The sequence below is a fragment of the Heteronotia binoei genome, chromosome 4 (genome assembly GCF_032191835.1).
Source record: "Heteronotia binoei isolate CCM8104 ecotype False Entrance Well chromosome 4, APGP_CSIRO_Hbin_v1, whole genome shotgun sequence".
NCBI lineage: Eukaryota > Metazoa > Chordata > Lepidosauria > Squamata > Gekkonidae > Heteronotia > Heteronotia binoei.
The window spans coordinates 133,898,394-133,918,792 of NC_083226.1; the positions used below are offsets into that span (position 1 = coordinate 133,898,394).

At 44.2% G+C, this 20,399-nt stretch overlaps 1 protein-coding gene across 1 annotated transcript in view; it reads right to left on the minus strand.

Moving 5' to 3' along the window:
- LOC132569578 (small ribosomal subunit protein mS27-like) overlaps nucleotides 1-20,399 on the minus strand; it is a 93,396-nt gene that overhangs the window by 50,732 nt on the left and 22,265 nt on the right. Inside the window, exon 4 of the mRNA XM_060235794.1 lies at nucleotides 18,678-18,736. Coding sequence (XP_060091777.1) covers nucleotides 18,678-18,736 — 59 coding nt within the window. The remainder of the gene's footprint in view (nucleotides 1-18,677; nucleotides 18,737-20,399) is intronic.

Consider the following 20,399-nt stretch of genomic DNA (forward strand, 5'->3'; position numbering starts at 1 on the left):
TAGCTCCATCTGCCTCCTTTGGCTGTTAATGATGGCAACACCTTTCTTTCTATGCATTAGGACCATATGCTGGAGATCTTATTGAACAGGGAGGGAAAGAAAGCGAGGATGTGTGTTCTGTGTTTCTATTGGTAGTATGTGACTGTAACACAAATCTGATTATTATATTTATAGGTGTCAGCAGATGTGGGAGGAAGATTTATAATATTCTTCCTCCAAGGAGCTTGGGGTGGCATTCCTCACAACAATCCTATGAGGCTGGAACGATCAAGTGAGAATAAACAGCACAGGGAGCAAAGTGTGATGTGCAGTGGGAAGGGGCAAAAATCGCCACCCCCTCTTCCAAAAACGTAAGTACCCTCAAGCCAGCTGGAAGGCACAGCTGAATAGAAGCCAATAAGCAAAAAACCTATCACTTGATCAGGGCCGGATCTAGGGGGGAGCAGAGGGGGCACTTGCCCTGGGCGCCATCGGAAGGGAGGCTCCAAATTGGGTATGGAGTCCATTCTGTTCTATGGGCCCATAAGGGGGGTGTCATTTTTAAATTTTGCCCCCTGCCTCAAAAAACATGTAGATCCAGTCCTGCACTTGATAACCATCACCTCTGGCCCTTTGGGTTCAACAGAGAAAGAATGTAGGTGATTTGAAGGGTCACTCCTGAAGAAGAGGCACAAAATTTTGCAACACCACTTAAGACCTGGCAGAATTCTCACAGAAGACACCAGAAGCTCAGCACAATTCTGTCCAGGAATTTTTTAAAACTTTAAATGTCTGATACCAAGCTACTCTAAGGGTGCTCCTCAATGAATCTGACCATCAATTGACTTTTTAAAAAAGTGACTGCAGATTAAAAATCATTCTTCTCCAAACTACCAGGGAGGTAGGAAGAAAACTGGAAATCTCACTTCTTAGGATTATTCACACTTAGGTAAGTATCTCTCTACCTTTTCTTTGAACTGCAACAAAAGCAGTTCTCTATTTGTTCTCTAATATTCAGTATCACATCTTTGGATAATCATGTGCAAGTTCATGATACAAATCCAAAGCATTAGATATGGAATCTTCATCAGCCAGCTTCCCCAGCATACACACACAAGGACATAAGAGAAGCCATGTTGGATCAGGCCAATGGCCCATCCAGTCCAACATTCTGTGTCACAGTGACAAAAAAACCAGGCGCCATCAGGAAGTCCACCAGTGGGGTCAGGACACTCCCACTGTTGCCCCCCCCCGAAAGGACCAAAAATACAGAGCATCACTGCCCCAGACAAAGAGTTCCAACAATACGCTGTGACTAATAACCACTGATGGACCTCTGCTCCATAGAACATAAGAGAAGCCATGTTGGATCAGGCCAACGGCCCATCCAGTCCAACACTCTGTATCACACAGTGGCCAATAATTATAAATATATAATAATAGCCACTGATGGACCTCTGCTCCATATTTTTATCTGGCTATGCCTGTAGCCGCCACCACCTCCTGTGGCAATGAATTCCACATGTTAATCACCCTTTGGGTGAAGAAGTACCTCCTTTTATCCATTCTAACCCGACTGCTCAGCAATTTCATTGAATGCCCACGAGTTCTTGTATTGTGAGAAAGGGAGAAAAGTACTTCTTTCTCTACCTTCTCCATCCCATGCATAATCTTGTAAACCTCTATCATGTCACCCTGCAGTCGACGTTTCTCCAAGCTAAAGAGCCCCAAGCGTTTTAACCTTTCTTCATAGGGAAAGTGTTCCAAGCCTGTAATCATTCTAGTTGCCCTTTTCTGCACTTTTTCCACAAGTTCAACTTTGAGTTCTTTCAGAACTCTTGGATGTATGCCATCTGGACCTGGTGACTTATTGGTTTTTAATTCATCCATCAGTTGTAGGACCTCCTCTCTTGTCACCTCAATCTGGCTCAGGTCATTCAACACCCTTTCCAATAGAAGTTGTTCCAGAGCAGGCAAACACTTCTCATCTTCCACAGTGAAGACGGAGGCAAAAAATTCATTTAGCTTCTCAACCATTTCCCTATCCTCCTTCAGTAATCCTTTGACCCCTTGGTCATCCAAGGGCCCCACTGCCTCCCTGGCTGGTTTCCTGCTTCTAATATATTGGAAGAAATGTTTATTGTTGGTCTTTATGTTTTTTGCAATATGCTCCTCATAGTCCCTTTTTGCCGGCCTGATCACAGTCTTACATTTGATTTACCATTGCCTGTGTTCCCTTTTATTAATCTCACTTGGACTAGCTTTCCACCGCTTAAAGGAGTCCTTTTAAATCTCTCACCAGGTCTTGGGCATTACTTAGGACCAAATCCAGGATCGCCCTATCCCTGGTAGGTTCTGTGACCATCTGCTCCATAGCACAGTCATTGAGAGCATCTAGAAACTCAGTCTCTTTCTCTCGACCAGAACACATATTGACCTAATCAATCTGCAGGTAGTTAAAATTACCTATGACGACACAGTTTTTTCATCTAGCCACCATCTTTACTTCCAGTTGCCCTTTTCTGCACTTTTTCCGATGCTATAATATCTTTTTTGAGGTGCAGTGATCAGAATTGTACACAGGATTCCAAATGAGGCTGCACCATCGATTTATACAGGGACATTATGATACTGGCTGATTTCCTTCCTAATAATTCCCAGCATTGTGTTGGCCTTTTTTACTGCAGTTGTACACTGTCTCGACATTTTCAGTGAGTTATGTACCACAACCCCAAGATCTCTTGATCTAGTCTCTGCCTGTTCACAGCTGTCTTCCAAAAGCAGCAAAAGGCTGGCAAGTACAAAACATTCTCCCAGTCCAAAAGCTACCCATCTTACTGAGTACAAATAATAAAGTATATTTTTCCAGGTTAGTGAAACACAAACCAGTGAAAGTTTAGCACTCTGAACTTTCATATATTAAAACATGCTTAATTCTCACATTCATATAATAAATAAGCATTTACATAGCACATTTCAAGAGTTAGAAGTGCTTCAGATACACAATCCCATTACCCTTACAACCAGCCTTGTGAGGTGTATCTCATTTTTATTGCAACATTGTGCATGAATATACAAGGCTTGTGATTTGAAGCTGGAGTTACATTTGAGCTTGTGACTTAGTGTCATGAAACAACAAGATGTGAAAGTGATAAACTTTCATGAGATCATCCCCTATAGCTGCATCCCACCCCTAGTTATCTGTAGCCACTTTTTAAATACAAGAAGGAACACAATAAATTGCTTTAATGTTGCTCTACTTAAATCTCAAGGTATTTTTGTAACAAAAACTGAGTGAGCCGCCAAACCAAAGGTGACAAACTATATTCTATAAATATCAGATTGTGTTATACAAACCTGAGAAACATCATTCTACACTTATTTTTCCTTGCATGTCACTTTTGCTGTGGGCATTTCTATACCAGGCTTTTCTTTTTAAATCAGGACACATTTGAATAGGCCTGACACCTTTCATTTTCCTCATTCATCATCATTTGGAAAAGTGGAAATTTATAATAATCTTAATTACAGCTCTCTTCACAAAGCCCATTCTAACCTGTAAAAATAGTAACATCTGTTTTGGTGATTATAAATTCCATCCCCACCAATAACATTTAAAAGTTACACTAGATGCCTGCTGTCCCTAATGTTTTAAATGGTTTAAATTTCTTAAAATTTTAAATGTATTAATTATTTTAACTGTTTTTATGCTTAAATTCTATTTATGTCAAATTCTTATGTTGTGAGCCGCCCTGAGCCACTTGTTGGGAAGGGCGGGATATAAATCAATCAATCAATAAAATAAGTGCACCTGCTGTACCATGCTCATATTCCAAACACATTGTCATAAGTATTTTTTCCTTTTCTTAAAAGCAACAACTTAACAGAGGAACTATTAGGAATCCTGGATGATAAAGACAGGTTGCTTACTTGTAACTGTAGATCTTCGAGTGGTCATCTGTGCATTCACACTCATGTGATAGAGCGCCTGTGCCAATCCCTGAATCAGTACCTAAAAAGCCCGGGATTTTTTTCGCTCTCGGCACCAATGGGCATGCGCAGGCATCCCAGTGCACATGCTCGCCGGTGCCAGCGCGAGGATCCTGCCAGTTCCTTCCTGACCGCTGGAAGCCCCTACTGGAGGGAGACTGTCAGCAGTGGGAAAGAGGGCAGGTAGTGCGAATGCACAGATGACCACTCGAAGATCTACAGTTACAGGTAAGCAACCTGTCTATCTTCTTTGTGGTCTCTGTGCTTCACACTCATGGGAGATTAGCAAGCAAGATATATCTGGAGGCGGGAAGATGGTCAACCAGAAGAAACAGCTTGCAGCACTGCAGCTCCCAGACGAGTCCTCTGTTGAGCATGCACATCTAGCGCGTAGTGCTTCATAAAGACATGCGGAGAGGACCAGGTGGCAGCCTTGCAAACGTCCGTCAGGGAAACGCCTTTCAGGGACGCCACCGACATCGCCATCGCTCTTGTAGAGTGTCTGCGAATAGGCCCAGGTAACAGCTTCTTAGCCAACAAATAACACAGTTTAATAGTCTCAGTGAGCCATTTTGAAAGCCGCTGAGACGAGATTCTGGAACCTAACTTAGGAGCAGCATAAGAAACAAAAAGATGCTGGTCCTTATGAAAACTCTTGGAGCGACTCAAATAAAACAATAAGGCACGCTTAACATCTAAAGCATGCAGCCTACGTTCCTCATCCGAGGAAGGTGTAGGATAAAACGTAGGCAACCAAACTTCTAAGTTAAGGTGGAACTGAGAAACCACCTAGGGGAGAAAGGAAATGTCAGGAGCTAAGGACACTCCAGACTCCTGAAAAGCTAAATATGGGTAGTCACAACGCATAGCCGTGAGCTCCCCTGCACGACGTGCTGATGTGATGGCTACCAAAAAAGCAGTCTTCCAAGATAGGAGCTGTAACAAGCATGTGGCCATCGGCTCAAAAGGACTCCGAGTCAGTCTGTCCAACACTAGAGTCAAATCCCGCAACTGTGGGGGTTATCTCGAAGGAGGATGAAGCCTAAGCAAACCCTTCAAAAATCTCTTAGAATGAGGGTGTGCAAAAACTGAATGCCCCTCCACTGGTTCATGGAATGCAGATATTGCCACCAGACTTTAATGGAGGAAAAAACATGGAATGCAGATATTGCCGCCAAACTTTAATGGAGGAAAAAACAAGGCCAGCATCCACCAGAGACAACAAAAACACAAAAATAACCGGCAGTCCCACCCTCTGGGGCGAAACTGTAGGATCAACTAAAAACTGAAGAAACTTCCGCCACTTCCTATCATAAGAAGTGCGGGTAGACAGCTTCCTGCTATTCAGGAAAACATGTTAGACTCTGCTGGAGAACTCACAGGGTCGATGAACCACGCTGTCTGCTTTAGGTGGGGCACGTTGTGATGGAAACATGACCATCTTGAGCTGACAAAAGATCCAGTTCCGCTGGAAACTGGTAGAAGACCCCCCTTGCCAGTTGGAGCAAGATCAGGAACCAGTTCTGCCAAGGCCACCACAGAGTCACCAGGCTGCAGCATGGTCTCTCTCTTGCGATCTTGTTGACCACCCTTATCAATAATGGCAGAGGTGGGAACAGATATAGTAACCAACCTTTCCACGGGAACAGCAGACCGTCTCCCAACGACTCTGGATCCGAACCCACTCTGGAGCAGAACAGAGGACACTTCCGGTTCTCGGCTGTGGCAAAGATGTCCACCTGAGGATACCCCCAGAGCTGAAACACGGGTTGAAGGAAGAGCCACTGTATCTCCCACTCGTGCGGGGAAGCCACACTCCTGCTGAGGGAGTCTGCGTGCAGGTTGAGCACCCCTGGGAGATGCGCAGCCTTCACAAAGATGTCGTGGTCCAGGCACTCCGACCACAGTTTCAGTGCCAGCGCACAAAGCCATCGAGAAACTGTCCCTCCCTGTCTGTTGATGTAACACAGTGGTATTGTCCGTAAGCAGAGCAACAACCTTCCCCGCCACCATTGGGCGGAAGGATTGAAGAGCAAAATGAACTGCCAGGAGTTCCAGGTAATTTATATGGCAGTGAGTCAATTTCAAAGGCCAAGGGCCCCCCACACACAGAGCATCCATGTGGGCTCCCCAACCCCATAAAGACGCATCTGTTGTGATCATCACTGTTTGTACAGGTAGGTGGAAGGGAGCTCCCTGACAAATGTTGTCCTTTGATTTCCACCACTGCAGTGTTTGAAGTTCACAGGTGGAATTACAAACTTCTTTCGAGGTGAGTCCCTTAACGGTCGAAACTGACGAAGTAACCAAAGTTGTAGGCTTCTCATCCTCAGCTTCGCAAAGATCAGCACGCTTGTAGTCGCCACCATCAGCCCCAGCATCCGCTGCAGCTGCTGCGCCGTGCCCCACTTTTGACTCTGCAGAAGTTCGACAAGATTGATAATGTCCATCGCTCTCTGCTGGGGCAGGAAAGCGCAATGAAGGTTTGTATCCAGCAAAGCCCCTATGAACTGAACTGTCCGTGATGGAGTAAGGTGTGATTTCTCCAAATTGACTTGCAGACCCAAGGTGTGTAGAAGACGAAGAGTGGTGGCAATATGGTTTGACAAACTTTCCTTCGACTCCACCACAAGGAGCCTATCGTCGATGAATGGAAAGACAACTATCCCTTGAAGCCAGAGGTGGGCAGCCACAACACTCATCATCTTCATGAACACCCGAGGTGCAGTGGACAGGCCGAACGGAAGGGCCTTGAACTGGAAGTGTTGAGAACCTACTGCAAACCGAAGGCAACGTCTAAACGCAGGATGGATGCTGACGTGGAAGTAGGCATCCTTGAGGTCCAGCATTGCCATCCAGTCCCCTTGGTTGATGAGGAACAGAATTGTTTACAGAGTGGACATTCTGAACTTCTGGTACAGAATAAACTTGTTCAGATTCCGAAGGTCCATGATTGGTCTCAACCCCCCGTCCCGCTTGGGAGCCAGGAAGTAACAAGAGTAGAAGCCTCCCGTCCTGGCCTCCACCGGGACCCGTTCTATGGTGTGTTTCTGTAGGAGATTGCTCACCTCCGCCAGCAGAGATGGGGAAGGGGGTGTGGTGATTACCACAGATTGGTTCGGAATCTGAGCAAAATCTATTTTGTAGCCTTCCGCGACAATGGAAAGCACCCACCTGTCCGTAGAGATAGACTCCCAGACTGACAGGAATGGACAGAGGTGGATAGACGAAGAAGAAGTGGGAACGGTGACGCGTGCTACCAGAAAATCAAAGGCCCTGCTTTTGAGGGCGAACGCCCTTGGACTTGCCGGTGGTCTGTGCAGAAGCGTAGCGGTTTCTATTGTTCCCCCTGTATGAGGACCTGCTCTCAGGTTGGGAAGCGCGGTCTCCACTGCAGTTCTGGGGAGAACTTTTGATATGGCTTCTTTGACCAAGGTTTCTTCCACTATTTTGATTTCGTAGCTCTGGAAGACACCGGGACACCCAGGTTCCTGGAAGTTTTTATGCTTTTATCCATTTCCTGGAGTGCATTGTCGGTGATCGAGCTGAAGAGGCCTTCGCCCTCGAAGGGCAGATCTTCAACGAAGGCCCTGGTGTCTTGCTGGAGGGCCATTGACCTGAGCCAGGAGTGGCGGCGGAGGCAGACAGCAGAAGTGATGGATCTTGCTGAGACGTCCACCATATGCTTTGCTCAGCCATTTAAGTGGCTTAAATGATAAATCATGGATAAATTCCAGTGTGAAATAGCAGACCAAATGAGTAATCTCAGTAATAAATGCATGTGAAAGGACTTAAAATACAATAAGGCTCAGGATACGTATTGTATCTGTCCTGTCCTATCCTGATGGCCATTTGTATTTCCTAGCAATTACTAACCTTTCTGTCATTTTCAAACACAGCTGTGAAAACAGAAGTGGGTTGACTAATTATGAAACCATAATTAAAATATCAGTTGCTAGATAATATGTAGATAAAAGCCATTTTTGAGGCACAAACTCAGCAAAACACTGAATTTTTCTGGTTCCAGTTTCTACCATACCTCACAAGAAAATGATCTCAGTGCTAGTATTTCATACAAGTTCTGACAACTGGCAACAGAAAATAGGCACACTTGTTTACAGGGAAGAAAACAAAGATTGAAGGAAGAATTGGACTCTGGTGCTGTGTTACAGAACACCTCTCTGTTTGGGGAAGAAAACAGGCTAAACTCTATGCAAAGTTTCAGCTGAAGCACTAATTCTATTATACCAAAACAAGAAAAACATGCAAGCCTCCCAGATTTTGGGGGTGGGGGTGGGGAGACTCACCCTGAAGATATTTCACCTTGCTATCTGACACAATGACCTAACAAATGTCAATCCAGGGATCAATGCAGTATTTCTTCTTGTCTGACACCCATTAATTTCCCTCCACATCCCACCTGCTCCCTTTACACTCCATACTAGATGTACAAAAAACCCCCCATAATCCTGAGCAAACAGCTTGGTGAACACATCCTCCATGAGTGAGCATCCTACGTTCTGATCAAGCCAAGATGAAATCCATTATTATGAAGGACACTTGAAACATGGGGTAGTACAAAGGAAGCCTTTGTTGCTCTTTTCTACACCCTCTTTGCAGATGCTTGCTATGGGAAAAGTTATCTATTTCCAAGGAGAAGCAACTGAAGTCTTGTTTTTTACGTATCAAGAAACTATGTCTTTATTCTGCTTTCTGTATTCCCTCTTTTCAGCTCACAGAATTCCCCAGTAGCTTATTCTTCTTTTCTCAATTTGTTGTTTGATACAGAGAGATCTTCTGGATTATTTTTCTTCACCAACCTGCTTCTCAAATTCATTCTACCAACTATGGGAAAAGAGGTAGAATCCTTTCATGTGTCTCTCTCACACACAGACAACCTGGGTTCAAGATAAGGATTACTGTCTAGCCTAAAAGCACCCTATTAGAGGGAAGGTACCACAGTACAGACTGATCTCATCAGATCTCAGAAACTAAGCAGAGTTAATACTTGCAGACCACTACAGAAGATTCTGTAGGGGGAGGCAATGGCAAACCACTTTTGCTTCTCACTTGCCTTGAAAGCTCCTTGCTGGTGTTGCCATAATTCAGTTGTGGTACTTACACATATAAAGCACCATGTTAATACACTTAAAATTCCAGGTGGAGGCAGACTATTAAAGTGTGCTTGAGTAAAGATTAACTGGAGTCCAAGAAGCTGGGGGTGCTTGCATAAAATTTACATGCTCAGAGGATCCAGAAAGCGGGGACTATAACTAATTAGCCTATGAAGATGTCATCATGTGAAGAGGGAGGGTAGGCACAAGCGTTCTGGTCTTGTCTCCTAACTCCATGCAATGCCCGAGTGGTCTGAATGGAACCAATATGTCCAGGAAGTGCCTGTATGCATGGCCTGTCCCCATGATCAGCAATTTCCCAAAACTGGTGTCACTGATCACAGGAAAGAAGTATTACCATAGGCACTTCCTCCATGCGGTCATCCCATGTAGACCACACAGTGAACACATGGAAAAAGGGCCACATGGAAGGCTCCATATTTTTATCCATTGCCTATCTGACCTCCCTACACAATGACAGTCCATGCAATTGGACACTTGCATTGGCTCAGTGAAAGACCCATTTCCACAAGGTTTGTTGTGAGCGACAACTTTTTAACCAGGGACATATTCTGAACTGAGTAATGGACAGAGCACCAGCAACTTTGTCTCCAGCCTCTGAAGTGCCCACACCTGAGCTGAGATGCTGGCAAAGAGATCTTTAATCCCTATTCCTACAATGTTCATAGCAAAACTGGTTCTGTCTATGATCTCTTTGTATGATGCTCATCACTCACTTGCCAGTGTATCATGCCTGGTCTATTCATACATATGAACATATGAAGCTGCCTTATACTGAATCAGACCCTTGGTCCATCAAAGTCAGTATTGTCTTCTCAGACTGGCAGTGGCTCTCCAGGGTCTCAAGCTGAGATTTTTCACACCTATTAGCCTGGACCCTTTTTTGGAGATGCCAGGGATTGAACCTGGGACCTTCTGCTTCCCAAGCAGAAGCTCTACCATTGAGCCACCGTCCCTCCTAGTAGACTGGACTGAACCCTTTCAATCCAAAGGTGATCTCGTTTCTGAATTCTTCCCCCATCCTACACAAGGCACTCATTTTAAACAGAAAAGCAACACAGGGCTGGAGTAGAACTTTTCTACCAGATGTCTTACTTTCCTCCTTGGGTCACTAGGCTACCTTTGCCTAGGCATAACAATATGCCCTAGGCCAGGGGTGTCACACATGCAGCCCAGAGGCCAAAGCAGGCTCCTGGACGGCTCCTATCAGGCCTGTGAGCAAGTCTGCTTCCTTCTCTTGCTTCCTTCTGCATCACAGTTTGCTTTTCCAGGCTCCTCCCTTGGGGAGGAAGGCAGGGAAGGAGGGCTTTTTTGCTAGGCTCTCTCAGTCACACAGTACAGCAACTGAACCAAGCCTTTCTTCCTTCTATTGACTAAGAACATAACAACATAAGAGATATGTAGCACCGTAAACGTTAATTTTAATTGTAAATGATGGTTTTAATCATGATGGTTTTATTTAAATCAACTATGTATTAATTGTACTGATGTTTTATATTGCAAACTGTAATTTATATGTTGCGAGCCGCCCTGAGCCTGCTTTGGCAGGGAGAATATAAAAAAATATATTATTATTATTATAAGCCATGTTGGATCAGGCCAATGGCCCACCCAGTCCAACACTCTGTATCACACAGTGGCCAAAATATACACACACACACACACACAGTGGCTAATGTGCATTCGGTTCGGCCGAACCGTATTTACAGCCGAATCACCACTGATTCGGCTGTATACGGAATAGGCTGCAGCCGATCCCCATAGGCGCCCATTATACGGCAGCCGAATACGGCTCGCCGTATACTTACGAATGGCTATTCGGAAGTATACGGCTGTCAATTCAAAAGGCGGGAAAGTGGCTTCTGCAGCCTCAAAGGAGCTGCTTGCCTACTTTCCCGCCTTTAGTTGCCTTTTCCCGCCTCACCCATAGCCTCCCTGGGATCAGGGAGGGAGGGGAGGGGGAAGAGGAGCCTCAGCAGCCAATCCAAAGCATGCATTTGCAAAATGCATTGCAAATGCATGCTTTGCAGGGCTTTTTAAGGAGTCTTCCTTCCTGGCTGGACTCCTCCATTGCTGCTGTGTGTGAGAGATTGTGCTGCTGCTGGCTGGCCCTTGGCTTCAGCTGCTGCCTTTTGCTCTCTCACTCAGCCTTACCAAACTTCCCTGGACTAGAGAAGACAAGGTAAGACAGTCTTGGGGTTCTTGTTTTTATTTATTGTTGGTAAAAGGCCTTTTTAAGACTTTAAGACTTTTTAAGAGTCCCTTTACTTATCCAGATTTGGGTGGTGGGGGGGGGTTAGCTTATTTGGAGTTAGGGGGTTAGGGGTTTCTGCTTGGGGAGGGGGCCTGGGGTGGGGGGTTTCGCCAATTTGCCCATATCTTAATTTAGTGAGAGGACTTTTAAAAGTGCAGTGTCCTTTTACTTCTCCTGATTTGGGTGGCTTGGATTTCTTGGGGTTAGGGTGAAGGGGTTTTTTGGGGGGGAGGGGTTGGCAAAGTTCCTGTATTGTTAAAAGTTAATTTTTTTACTGTTTTAAAAGTATTCAGTGTTTGATTTGTTGCTGCTGTGTTGTGCTGCTGCTGTTACTCTTCTCTTCGGATTCTTGGGGGGGGTGCTGTTTGGCCTAATTTCCATTGTTTAAAAGGCCACTTTTGTCCCCCTTTTCCTGGTTCTGGTTTTAGGGGGGGGTGTTGTTGACTGATTTGGCCTGAGCTTTCTTGTTGGTGAAAAGGCCACTTTTTTAACACTTGGCCTTTTGTGATTCTGCTGGTTTTGTTTTGGTTTTTTTTAATTACCTCTGGTTGGTGTGGGGGTTGGCGAGGGTGTGTGTGAGCTGGGTCACTTTCTTGTTTTTATAGAGTAGATTATGTGTTCTGTGGCAGGGAAGCTGGCACCTGGGTGAGAGACCCAGAACCAGCAGGCTTGTTGTGGTTGGCCAGCTCTCTCCATGTTGTTTGGGGCAGGGTTGGAGAGCTGGCATCTGTAGATTGTGTGTTCTGTGGCAGGGAAGCTGGCACCTGGGTGAGAGACCCAGAACCAGCAGGCTTGTTGTGGTTGGCCAGCTCTCCCCGTGTTGTTTGGGGCAGGGCTGGAGAGCTGGCATCTGGGTTTGCTGCAGCCAGGTCTGCAGAGCAGACCTTGAGCAGATTGTGTTTTGTGTGGCAGTGACGTTGGCAACTGGGTTTATATTGCTTCCAGGCCTGCAGGGTTCATAGAGTAGATAGAGGGATGTAGTGCATTTGGGTCCTATAGAGATTCTCTGATGTGGTTAGGTTTGGCTTTGGGTGCCCCAGGAATTGGACCCCCTGGTCCAATTTTTTTTGGCCTTGTGGGTTTTGTGTGGGACAGTGCCCTGAAGCTGCACAGCAGTTTGGGGGGCTCTCCTCAAAACCCCCTGCTCCCCAGAGCCACTTTTCCCACGACAATTACAGTGAGGAAGTGGCTACTTGGGCTTTCCCCATCATTGTTGGTAATGGGCCTTTTGGGGAGCCCAAAGACAGGGACCCCCTGGCCCAATCTTTTTGGAACTTGGGGGGGGTTGGAGGGGAGAGTCCCCTGCAGGTCCCCTGCAAATTTGGGGGCTCTCCCTCAAACCCCCTCCCCTCCATGCGGCTTCAAATATACCCTATTTGCCATTGATTTCAATGGCCCATAGGGTATAATAGGGCCGTATATTCGGTAATAGCCGCACATCTACCGTATATGCGGCTATTCCGAATGCGGTATTCAGGCGTATATGGGGATTCCGAATTTTTTCCCCCCGTATACTTCCGAATCCGTGTAAAAACGAATTATTTTTTTTTGCACATCCCTAATAGCCACTGATGGACCTCTGTTCCATATTGTTATCCTATCCCCTCTTGAAGCTGGCTATGCTTGTAGCCACTGCCACCTCCTGTGGCAGTGAATTCCACATGTTAATCACCCTTTGGGTGAAGAAGTACTTCCTTTTATCCGTTTTAACCTGACTGCTCAGCAATTTCATTTAATGCCCATGAGTTCTTGTATTGTGAGAAAGGGAGAAAAGGACTTCTTTCTCTGCTTTCTCCATCCCTCTAATAATTCCCAGCATGGCGTTAGCCTTTTTTATTGCAATCGCACACTGTCTTGACATTTTCAGTGAGTTATCTACCACGACCCCAAGATCTCTCTCTTGGTCAGTTTCTGCCAGTTCACAACCCATCAACTTGTATTTGTAGCTGGGATTCTTAGCCCCAATGTGCATTACTTTGCACTTGGCCACATTGAACCTCATCTGCCACATTGACGCCCACTCACCCAGCCTCAACAGGTCCCTTTGGAGTGCCTCACAATCCTCTCTGGTACTCATCACCCTGAACAATTTAGTGTCATCTGCAAACTTGGCCAGTTCACTGCTTACTCCCAACTCCAGATCATTAATGAACAAGTTAAATAGCATGGGGCCCAGTACTGAGCCCTGTGGCAACCCACTTCTACCGTCTTCCAGTGTAAAGACTGCCCATTTATACTCACTCTCTGCTTCCTATTAGGACTGAGGCTCCTCCCCCTCCTCACTGGTCGGTGGCCTGTTTCCAAGTGGGCCGCACAGCCACCCGCCCAGCCCCTCATGCAGCTTTGCCATCCCCCATTTATACCACTTTAAGGCCAGGAAAGGTGCCATGAAGCGCTTTCCAGGCCGAGCTCACCGGCCCCCTGTTGATCAGCTGATCCAATCAGCAGGTAATCAGCGAGCGACTGCTGAAACAGCTGCACTGCCGTAGTGTTCCCGGCCGATTGGATCAGCTGATCGGGGGGGGGGGGTTGATCTGGAAGGCGCTTCACCTTAAAGTGGTAAAGTGGCCTTAAAGTGGTAAAAACAGGAGGCAGTGAGGCTGCATGGGGGCAGGCGGCAAGGCTGCGGGGGGCAAGGCAGAGGAGGGAGAAGGAAAAGGGGGGAGGAGGAGGTGCTGCGGAGGGGGGCGGGGGGCAGCCGCTGGCTCTGGGGCTGTGGTGGGCCGGCCAGCCCTGGGGCCGGTCCCTGGTTTAAAAAAGGTTGTGGGCCTCTGCCCTAGATCACACAGGAAAGATACAAAGCACCTTTAAGGCCAACCAAGTTTTATTCAAGGTATGAGCTTTTTGTCTTGAGAGAGAGAGAATAAGAATGTTTTGTTGACTCATTATGCCAGGGCTCTCCTGAATGCAACTGGGTTTGCCTCCCCCTTTGCACTGTATTCATGCCCTTGCGATCCAGTCTTTTTCAGTAGGAAAGCAATGTGAACTATTTGGATGAGGAATAACAACAAGCCAATGATGTGGATTAGGCTGTGTGTCCAGACGAAGTTTATCCAGAACATTTCCTTTGTAGACTGGGGATTTTTTAACTTAGGCTTCTCATATAAGTAGGCTGATACTGACCACTATGCACTGCTGTCTCTATATTCTTGCACTGCCTCATAGGAGTTGTAGTTATTTATCTAGGGAAGATTATAGTTTTGTAGGCAAAAACATAGCCCTTCGTCTGTGTCATGATGCCTTCACATGTTCTTGACCAGCACATGAAGTAATTTACATACAAAAGCTCACAATGCCCAGCCATTTCATGTTTTCCTCTGGGTCTTAGGCTCAAAGCACTGACTATGAGATTTCTGTAATGAATGTCAATAAATCAAAAGTAGGCTTGCAACTTAGAGATACACACCTGAACTATATACTCAAGAGATTTCTATAGCACTTTGTCCCGAGTTTGATGCCATTACTCAGAGCAAGAGATGTCAGTTATTAGAGACTGTTAAATATAATATTGCAAGAGTGCTAATCTTTCAAGCATGTTTTATTTAAAGGGTTTTTAAAAATCCTTAATTGTGTTTTGTCTGTTTCCTTTCTAAAGTTTATATCTCCACTACCTGGCACATATGTCCTGGCCTGACAAGGTCTCATTTATGTCAGATCCATCCCTCATAACAAATGAGTTCGACAACCCCGCCCTAGACAAAGGATTTTTGAACCATTACTGCAAAACTTAAAGTTCCACTCAAACGTGAAAGTAATTTTCATATTGTGTTCATTGTAACACAGGCTCCTTTCAGAAAATAAAAAGGCAACTGTGTTTTTATGACTAAATTTTCCCTCCTCAACACTGACATGTACCTATTTCTCTTTTTTATGCAGTAAACTTTCATTACATGGATTCAGGTGGGTAGTCATGTTGGTCTGAAGCAGCAGAATAAAGTTTGAGTCTGGTGGAACCTTTAAGACAAACCAAGTTATTCAAGGTATACACTTTCCTATGTGTGCACACTTCTTCAAATACAATGAAATGGAAGTTAAGAGTCCATACATATAGATAGGAGGTCAGCAGTAAATTAGCATACAGCATGAAGACGTTTAACAGATGCAAGAACCAAACAGGAATAACAAGCTTAGTTTATATGGTTATTATTTGTTTGGGTAATTCCAGGTGGGGAGACATAGTGAAGGGAATAAATATGTCAAAATTGGAGACTGATGGGTAGATGTATCCTTAATTGTGGAATGCTGAGAGTAATTAACTGAGTGTGCCATTAAGCTCCATCCTCTCAAGCTCCATCCTTACAGCATCTTTTTAAAGTAGGGTGATTGGCTGTGTAGTTATCACCCCTGTCCCCAGACCAGAGAAATACATTCCAATCTACCATTCCAAATTATATTACAATAGGAGGAAGACCCGTTGTGACCAAAAATGCAACGATGCTAGAAAGAGGATGGGCGTGAGTGCCATGGTATGGTGCTCGGAAGGGAAGGAAGAGATACAGGGCTGTTTTCCCACCCACCCCACAAACCTTGGCATCAACACACCCACTACTGTAGCTGTCTTATCCCCCTCCCAGCCTTGGCTATCATTAACGCCCCCATATGCTTGTCTTTTTCCCACCCACTCTCATACCATTGACATCCAACATGCCCCACCTTGTCATGTTCCCACCCATCTGTTGGCATGAATTTCCCCCCAACCAGGCTTTCCTTCCACCCACCCTCCTCCCAGGCTTGGCATTTGTTTCCCCCACAACCTTACTGTCAGTTGTGGGGGAGGAAGGTAAAAGAGATTGTGAGCCATTCTGAAACTCTGAGATTCAAAGTGGAGGGCAGGATATAAATCCAAATCCAAAACAGTAATTTTCGTTGTCTTCTTTTTTATCCTACCCCCACCATAAACGTTGGCATTACCCCCTCCCCCAGTGCTTGTTCCCTCCCCAAGCCTTGGCATTTATCCCCCCCCCTTGCTGTCTTCTTACCCTTCCAAGGTTGGCAGTAGCCGCCCTCCCCTCACTGTATTCCTACCCCCTGCAAGGCTTGGCAATCAGTCTGCCTCCCTACCCTTGCCATCTTCCTACCCATAAAATAAAATAAAGAGAACATATGGCCCTTTATTTGATGAGAATACATATGCAAGGGCTGAATGAGGCTAGCATATGTAGTGAGATAAGAAACCAATATCTATGTTAAGTTCTGGGAATTCTATTGTTGTGAGTGTTGAAATAACTTGCAACTCAGCAATTCCCCTTTCTAGTCTGTTCCTGAAGTCCCTTTGCAATAAAACAGTAATTCTGAGATTACCTATATAAATGGACTAGTAATTCCCATTTCACTGTCTCTGAAGAAGCATGTGCACAGACAGCTTACACCCTGAATGTAAATTGGTTGGTTTTAAAGGTGCCACTGGACTCAAACTTTGTTCTTTTATTACATGAGTATAGGTATAATGGCACTAGCAGAGGAACTTGCATTTCCACTTGAGAGAACTAAATATTTAAAGGCAATAAATCCAACTAATTGTAGGATCCCCTACTACAATTCATAACTCTTTACACTCAACTTGGCTTAATTCATGTGGCTTTTAAAAACAGGATTGAAAAACCAGTGTCGCAATGGCTATTTGCAATGATAGCTAAATGGAAACTCCATGAACAGACTATGAATGGGCACGGACCAGTCCATGGTCCCAATTTCGTTGTGGACAAGGAGTCTATTCATGGTCCATTTGCAGTTTTGATGGACTCCACACAGACTGCAATTATTTTTAGGCAGTCTGTTTGAGCAATCCACACAAGTGATCTCAGGAAGCATTTAAATGCCTTCTGAGCCGACTTCTGGATTGTGATGCTGCTGCCTCCTGAGCTCACTGATGCGTGCCTTCTAAGCCCACTGGTGTGACCTGTCCAGAGAAGGAGGGCAGGGTAGAAATCAAACAAATAAAATGAATAAAAATTCCCTAGAACAGACACAGTATATCCCCTAGAATCCCAGGGGATGCAATAGCTTTCATGCTGGCTAATTGTTTCTTAAAATGGAACACTGAACTGCACAGACTTTGGTCTGATCCACCAAAGACATTCTTACTTTACAGGAGAAGAAGGTAGCCTTGCTGAAGCTTACAACCTTTTCAATTAAAGGACCTACTAAACATATATTTCCACGTTCACACCACTAGAAATCCCAATCCACACATAAAAATGAAAAAATACAAATGTACTAGTACACCAAGCAATTAATCATGATATGTAGAAGTCAAAGTGCTAAGGACTTCTACCTTTTCAACTCAACCAGAAAAACCTTTGGTGGTTCTTTTGATTAATGCGGCATACCGAGAAGTAGCTTTCAAATCTTGCAAATACACATGAGAACTCAAAAACAGCAGCTTTAATTAAATCATGACCTGGAGTAAAACCAAGCAGAAGCAAGAACTATGAACAGTAGTGCAATTTCACATCTTTTATTGATGGTGAAGCTGGTGATTCTCTTCAAGCTGCCCTTTTGCACTGCCTGCGGGTATCTGCAGAACTAAAATACTTTTTTAAAAGGCTCTCAAATACAGGGCTAACAACCATAGATTCACATTGTAAACTGCAGAAAATAAATGTCTTTCAATGGACTGGAACATATAGACTTCACTGAGGAAGAGCTCTGAACTAAATACCTTTGTTAGAGGTACCCAATTAGTTTCATACTGAACCATAAACAACAATTAATAAGGCAGAAGGGAGAGGAGAGAATTTGACTCTGATATAGTTTCAGTTCCATTTCAAAGACAGAACCTGTACTTGGTCTTAGATCCCAGTACCCCTTCCGTAAAATAGAAATAATGCTGGCTTACCACACAGCAGAGTCAAACAAGATACAGTCTGTTAAAGCACACAAAGGCTACAATCTGATGTGTACTTACCTGTAAGTAAGCCTGACAGAACACAGTGCAATTTAATTCTGAGTGGGACCAGGCTGCACATGTATTATAAAAATTCTGATGCCCAATAACCTAACAACCATGAACACACACCATAATAACACATATATTCTCCATATTAACCTAACAGTAAGGAAGCCCTCAAATAAAAAGCATTGTGCAGGTCTATAGATAACCTAGACTAGCTGGTTGTGGAGCAATGAACTTTGAAATGTGGGCCCCCAGTGTCCCATCTTAGCTCCTGCCTCCAGTAATGTACTAGCTGATGAGCAGCAACATTTTTGAAAACAGCACCCAACTGATTCTGACTGAAAACTAGAAGCAACACATGTATTTAACATTGCCAGCTTTTACAGCTTATAAATGAAATTATATAACCAAGAATGAGACTTACTTATAAAGATAATATTCAACTTGATCCACTTGCTCCCGTGAAGAAATGTTATCAATAACCTGGAAAAGAGAAAGCCTTAGAAACTACCAGCTCTCAAGCCATAATGGAGAATAAAAAGCATATACCGTAATATATATTTTTGTTGTTCAGTCGCACAGTCAAGTTAAACTCTTTGCGACCCCATGGACAAAGTCACACCAGGCCCTCCTGTCTTCAACCATCCTCCAATGTCTACTCAAATTTGTATTAGTTAAATCAGTAATGCTGTCCAGCCATCTCATCTTTTGCCGTCCCCTTCTTCTTTTGCCTTCTATCTTTTCCAGCATCAAGATCTTCTTCAGTGAGTGCTCCCTTCTCATTTGTTGTATTATTGTGGGTGAGTAGTTGTTTAACCTTGGGGGGCTGCATGTGTGCAAGAAAAGGTTTGTCCCCAGTGCTTGTGAAAGGGAACTGTTATTATTCAGAAGGTTGTAAGTCACTGATGATGCATTGAACTGTTTTGAGTTGAGAGCTGTATTTGACTACTAGTGGCATTCTGTTATTGTCTCTTTGGGGCTATCTTCTCTGGATATCATTCTGGCTTTGTTAATCTATTTGTTGACTTCATAAGGTGGATATTTTAGTTCTGGAAAGGGTTGTTGTAGATCCCTCAGGTGAGAATCACTGTCCATAGGATTGGAACAAATGTGGTTGTAGTGTAGACTCTGACTGTAGACAATAGATTGTTTGGTATATTTAGGATGAGGGAGGGAGGGAGGGAGGAAGGAAGGAGGATGCATGTAGATATGGTTGTCATTTTCAGTACTACATATGCTAATTTCATTCTGTCCTTACATCTGTATTCTCACCCAAGAAGGGTCATACATCCTCTTTATGTTATTGTATTTCTTATTTGGAATAGTAGATTGGATTGTGATTGTAATGCAATGCAATAAATAGTGGAATGTAATTAATTTCAAATGGTAGATGGAATGTATTTCTCTGGTCTGGTGACAGAGAAGACGTAACATTGCACAATCATTCACCCCACCTTAAACAAAAGAATACCGTTTATTACCTCCATACTTGAGAGGAGATGGATGGAGTATAACAACAGTGTCTCAGTTAATTACCCTTAGCATTCCACAACTAAGAAGGGTACATTTATACATCAGTCTCCAATTTTGAAGTATTTATTGACTTCACTATGTTTTCCTGTGGAATTAAATCCAAATGGTGACCATATATATACTAAGTTTGCTGTTCCTGTTTGGTCCTTACATCTGTTAAACATCTTCATTATGTTGTATGCTAATTTTGCTCAAACTTTCCTATATATATCAACTGGGAACTTCCATTTCAATGTGTCTGAAGAAGTGTGCTTGCGTACGAAAGCTTATACCTTGAATAAAACTTTGTTGGTCTTAAAGGTGCCACTGAACTTGAATTTTGTTCTAGAATCTCAGGACAGCAATCCTAACACTTAGCAATTCTTATCATACTAACCTTTTAGGAGCTTGGACTGCAACATGGGAAACAGAATATTTTAGTACACCACTCTGCTGTAAAACTATTATTTCTAGATCACCTACCATAACCCAAGACTCCATGCAATAATTAATAACCATAAATTGTTATGTCAATTGTTATCCTGTATGTCAATACAGAGACATGTATTGACATCTGCTTGCTTTTGGATCCTCTGCCACACTAAGGTTATGGTTTTATGCTTCCAGCAGTTTA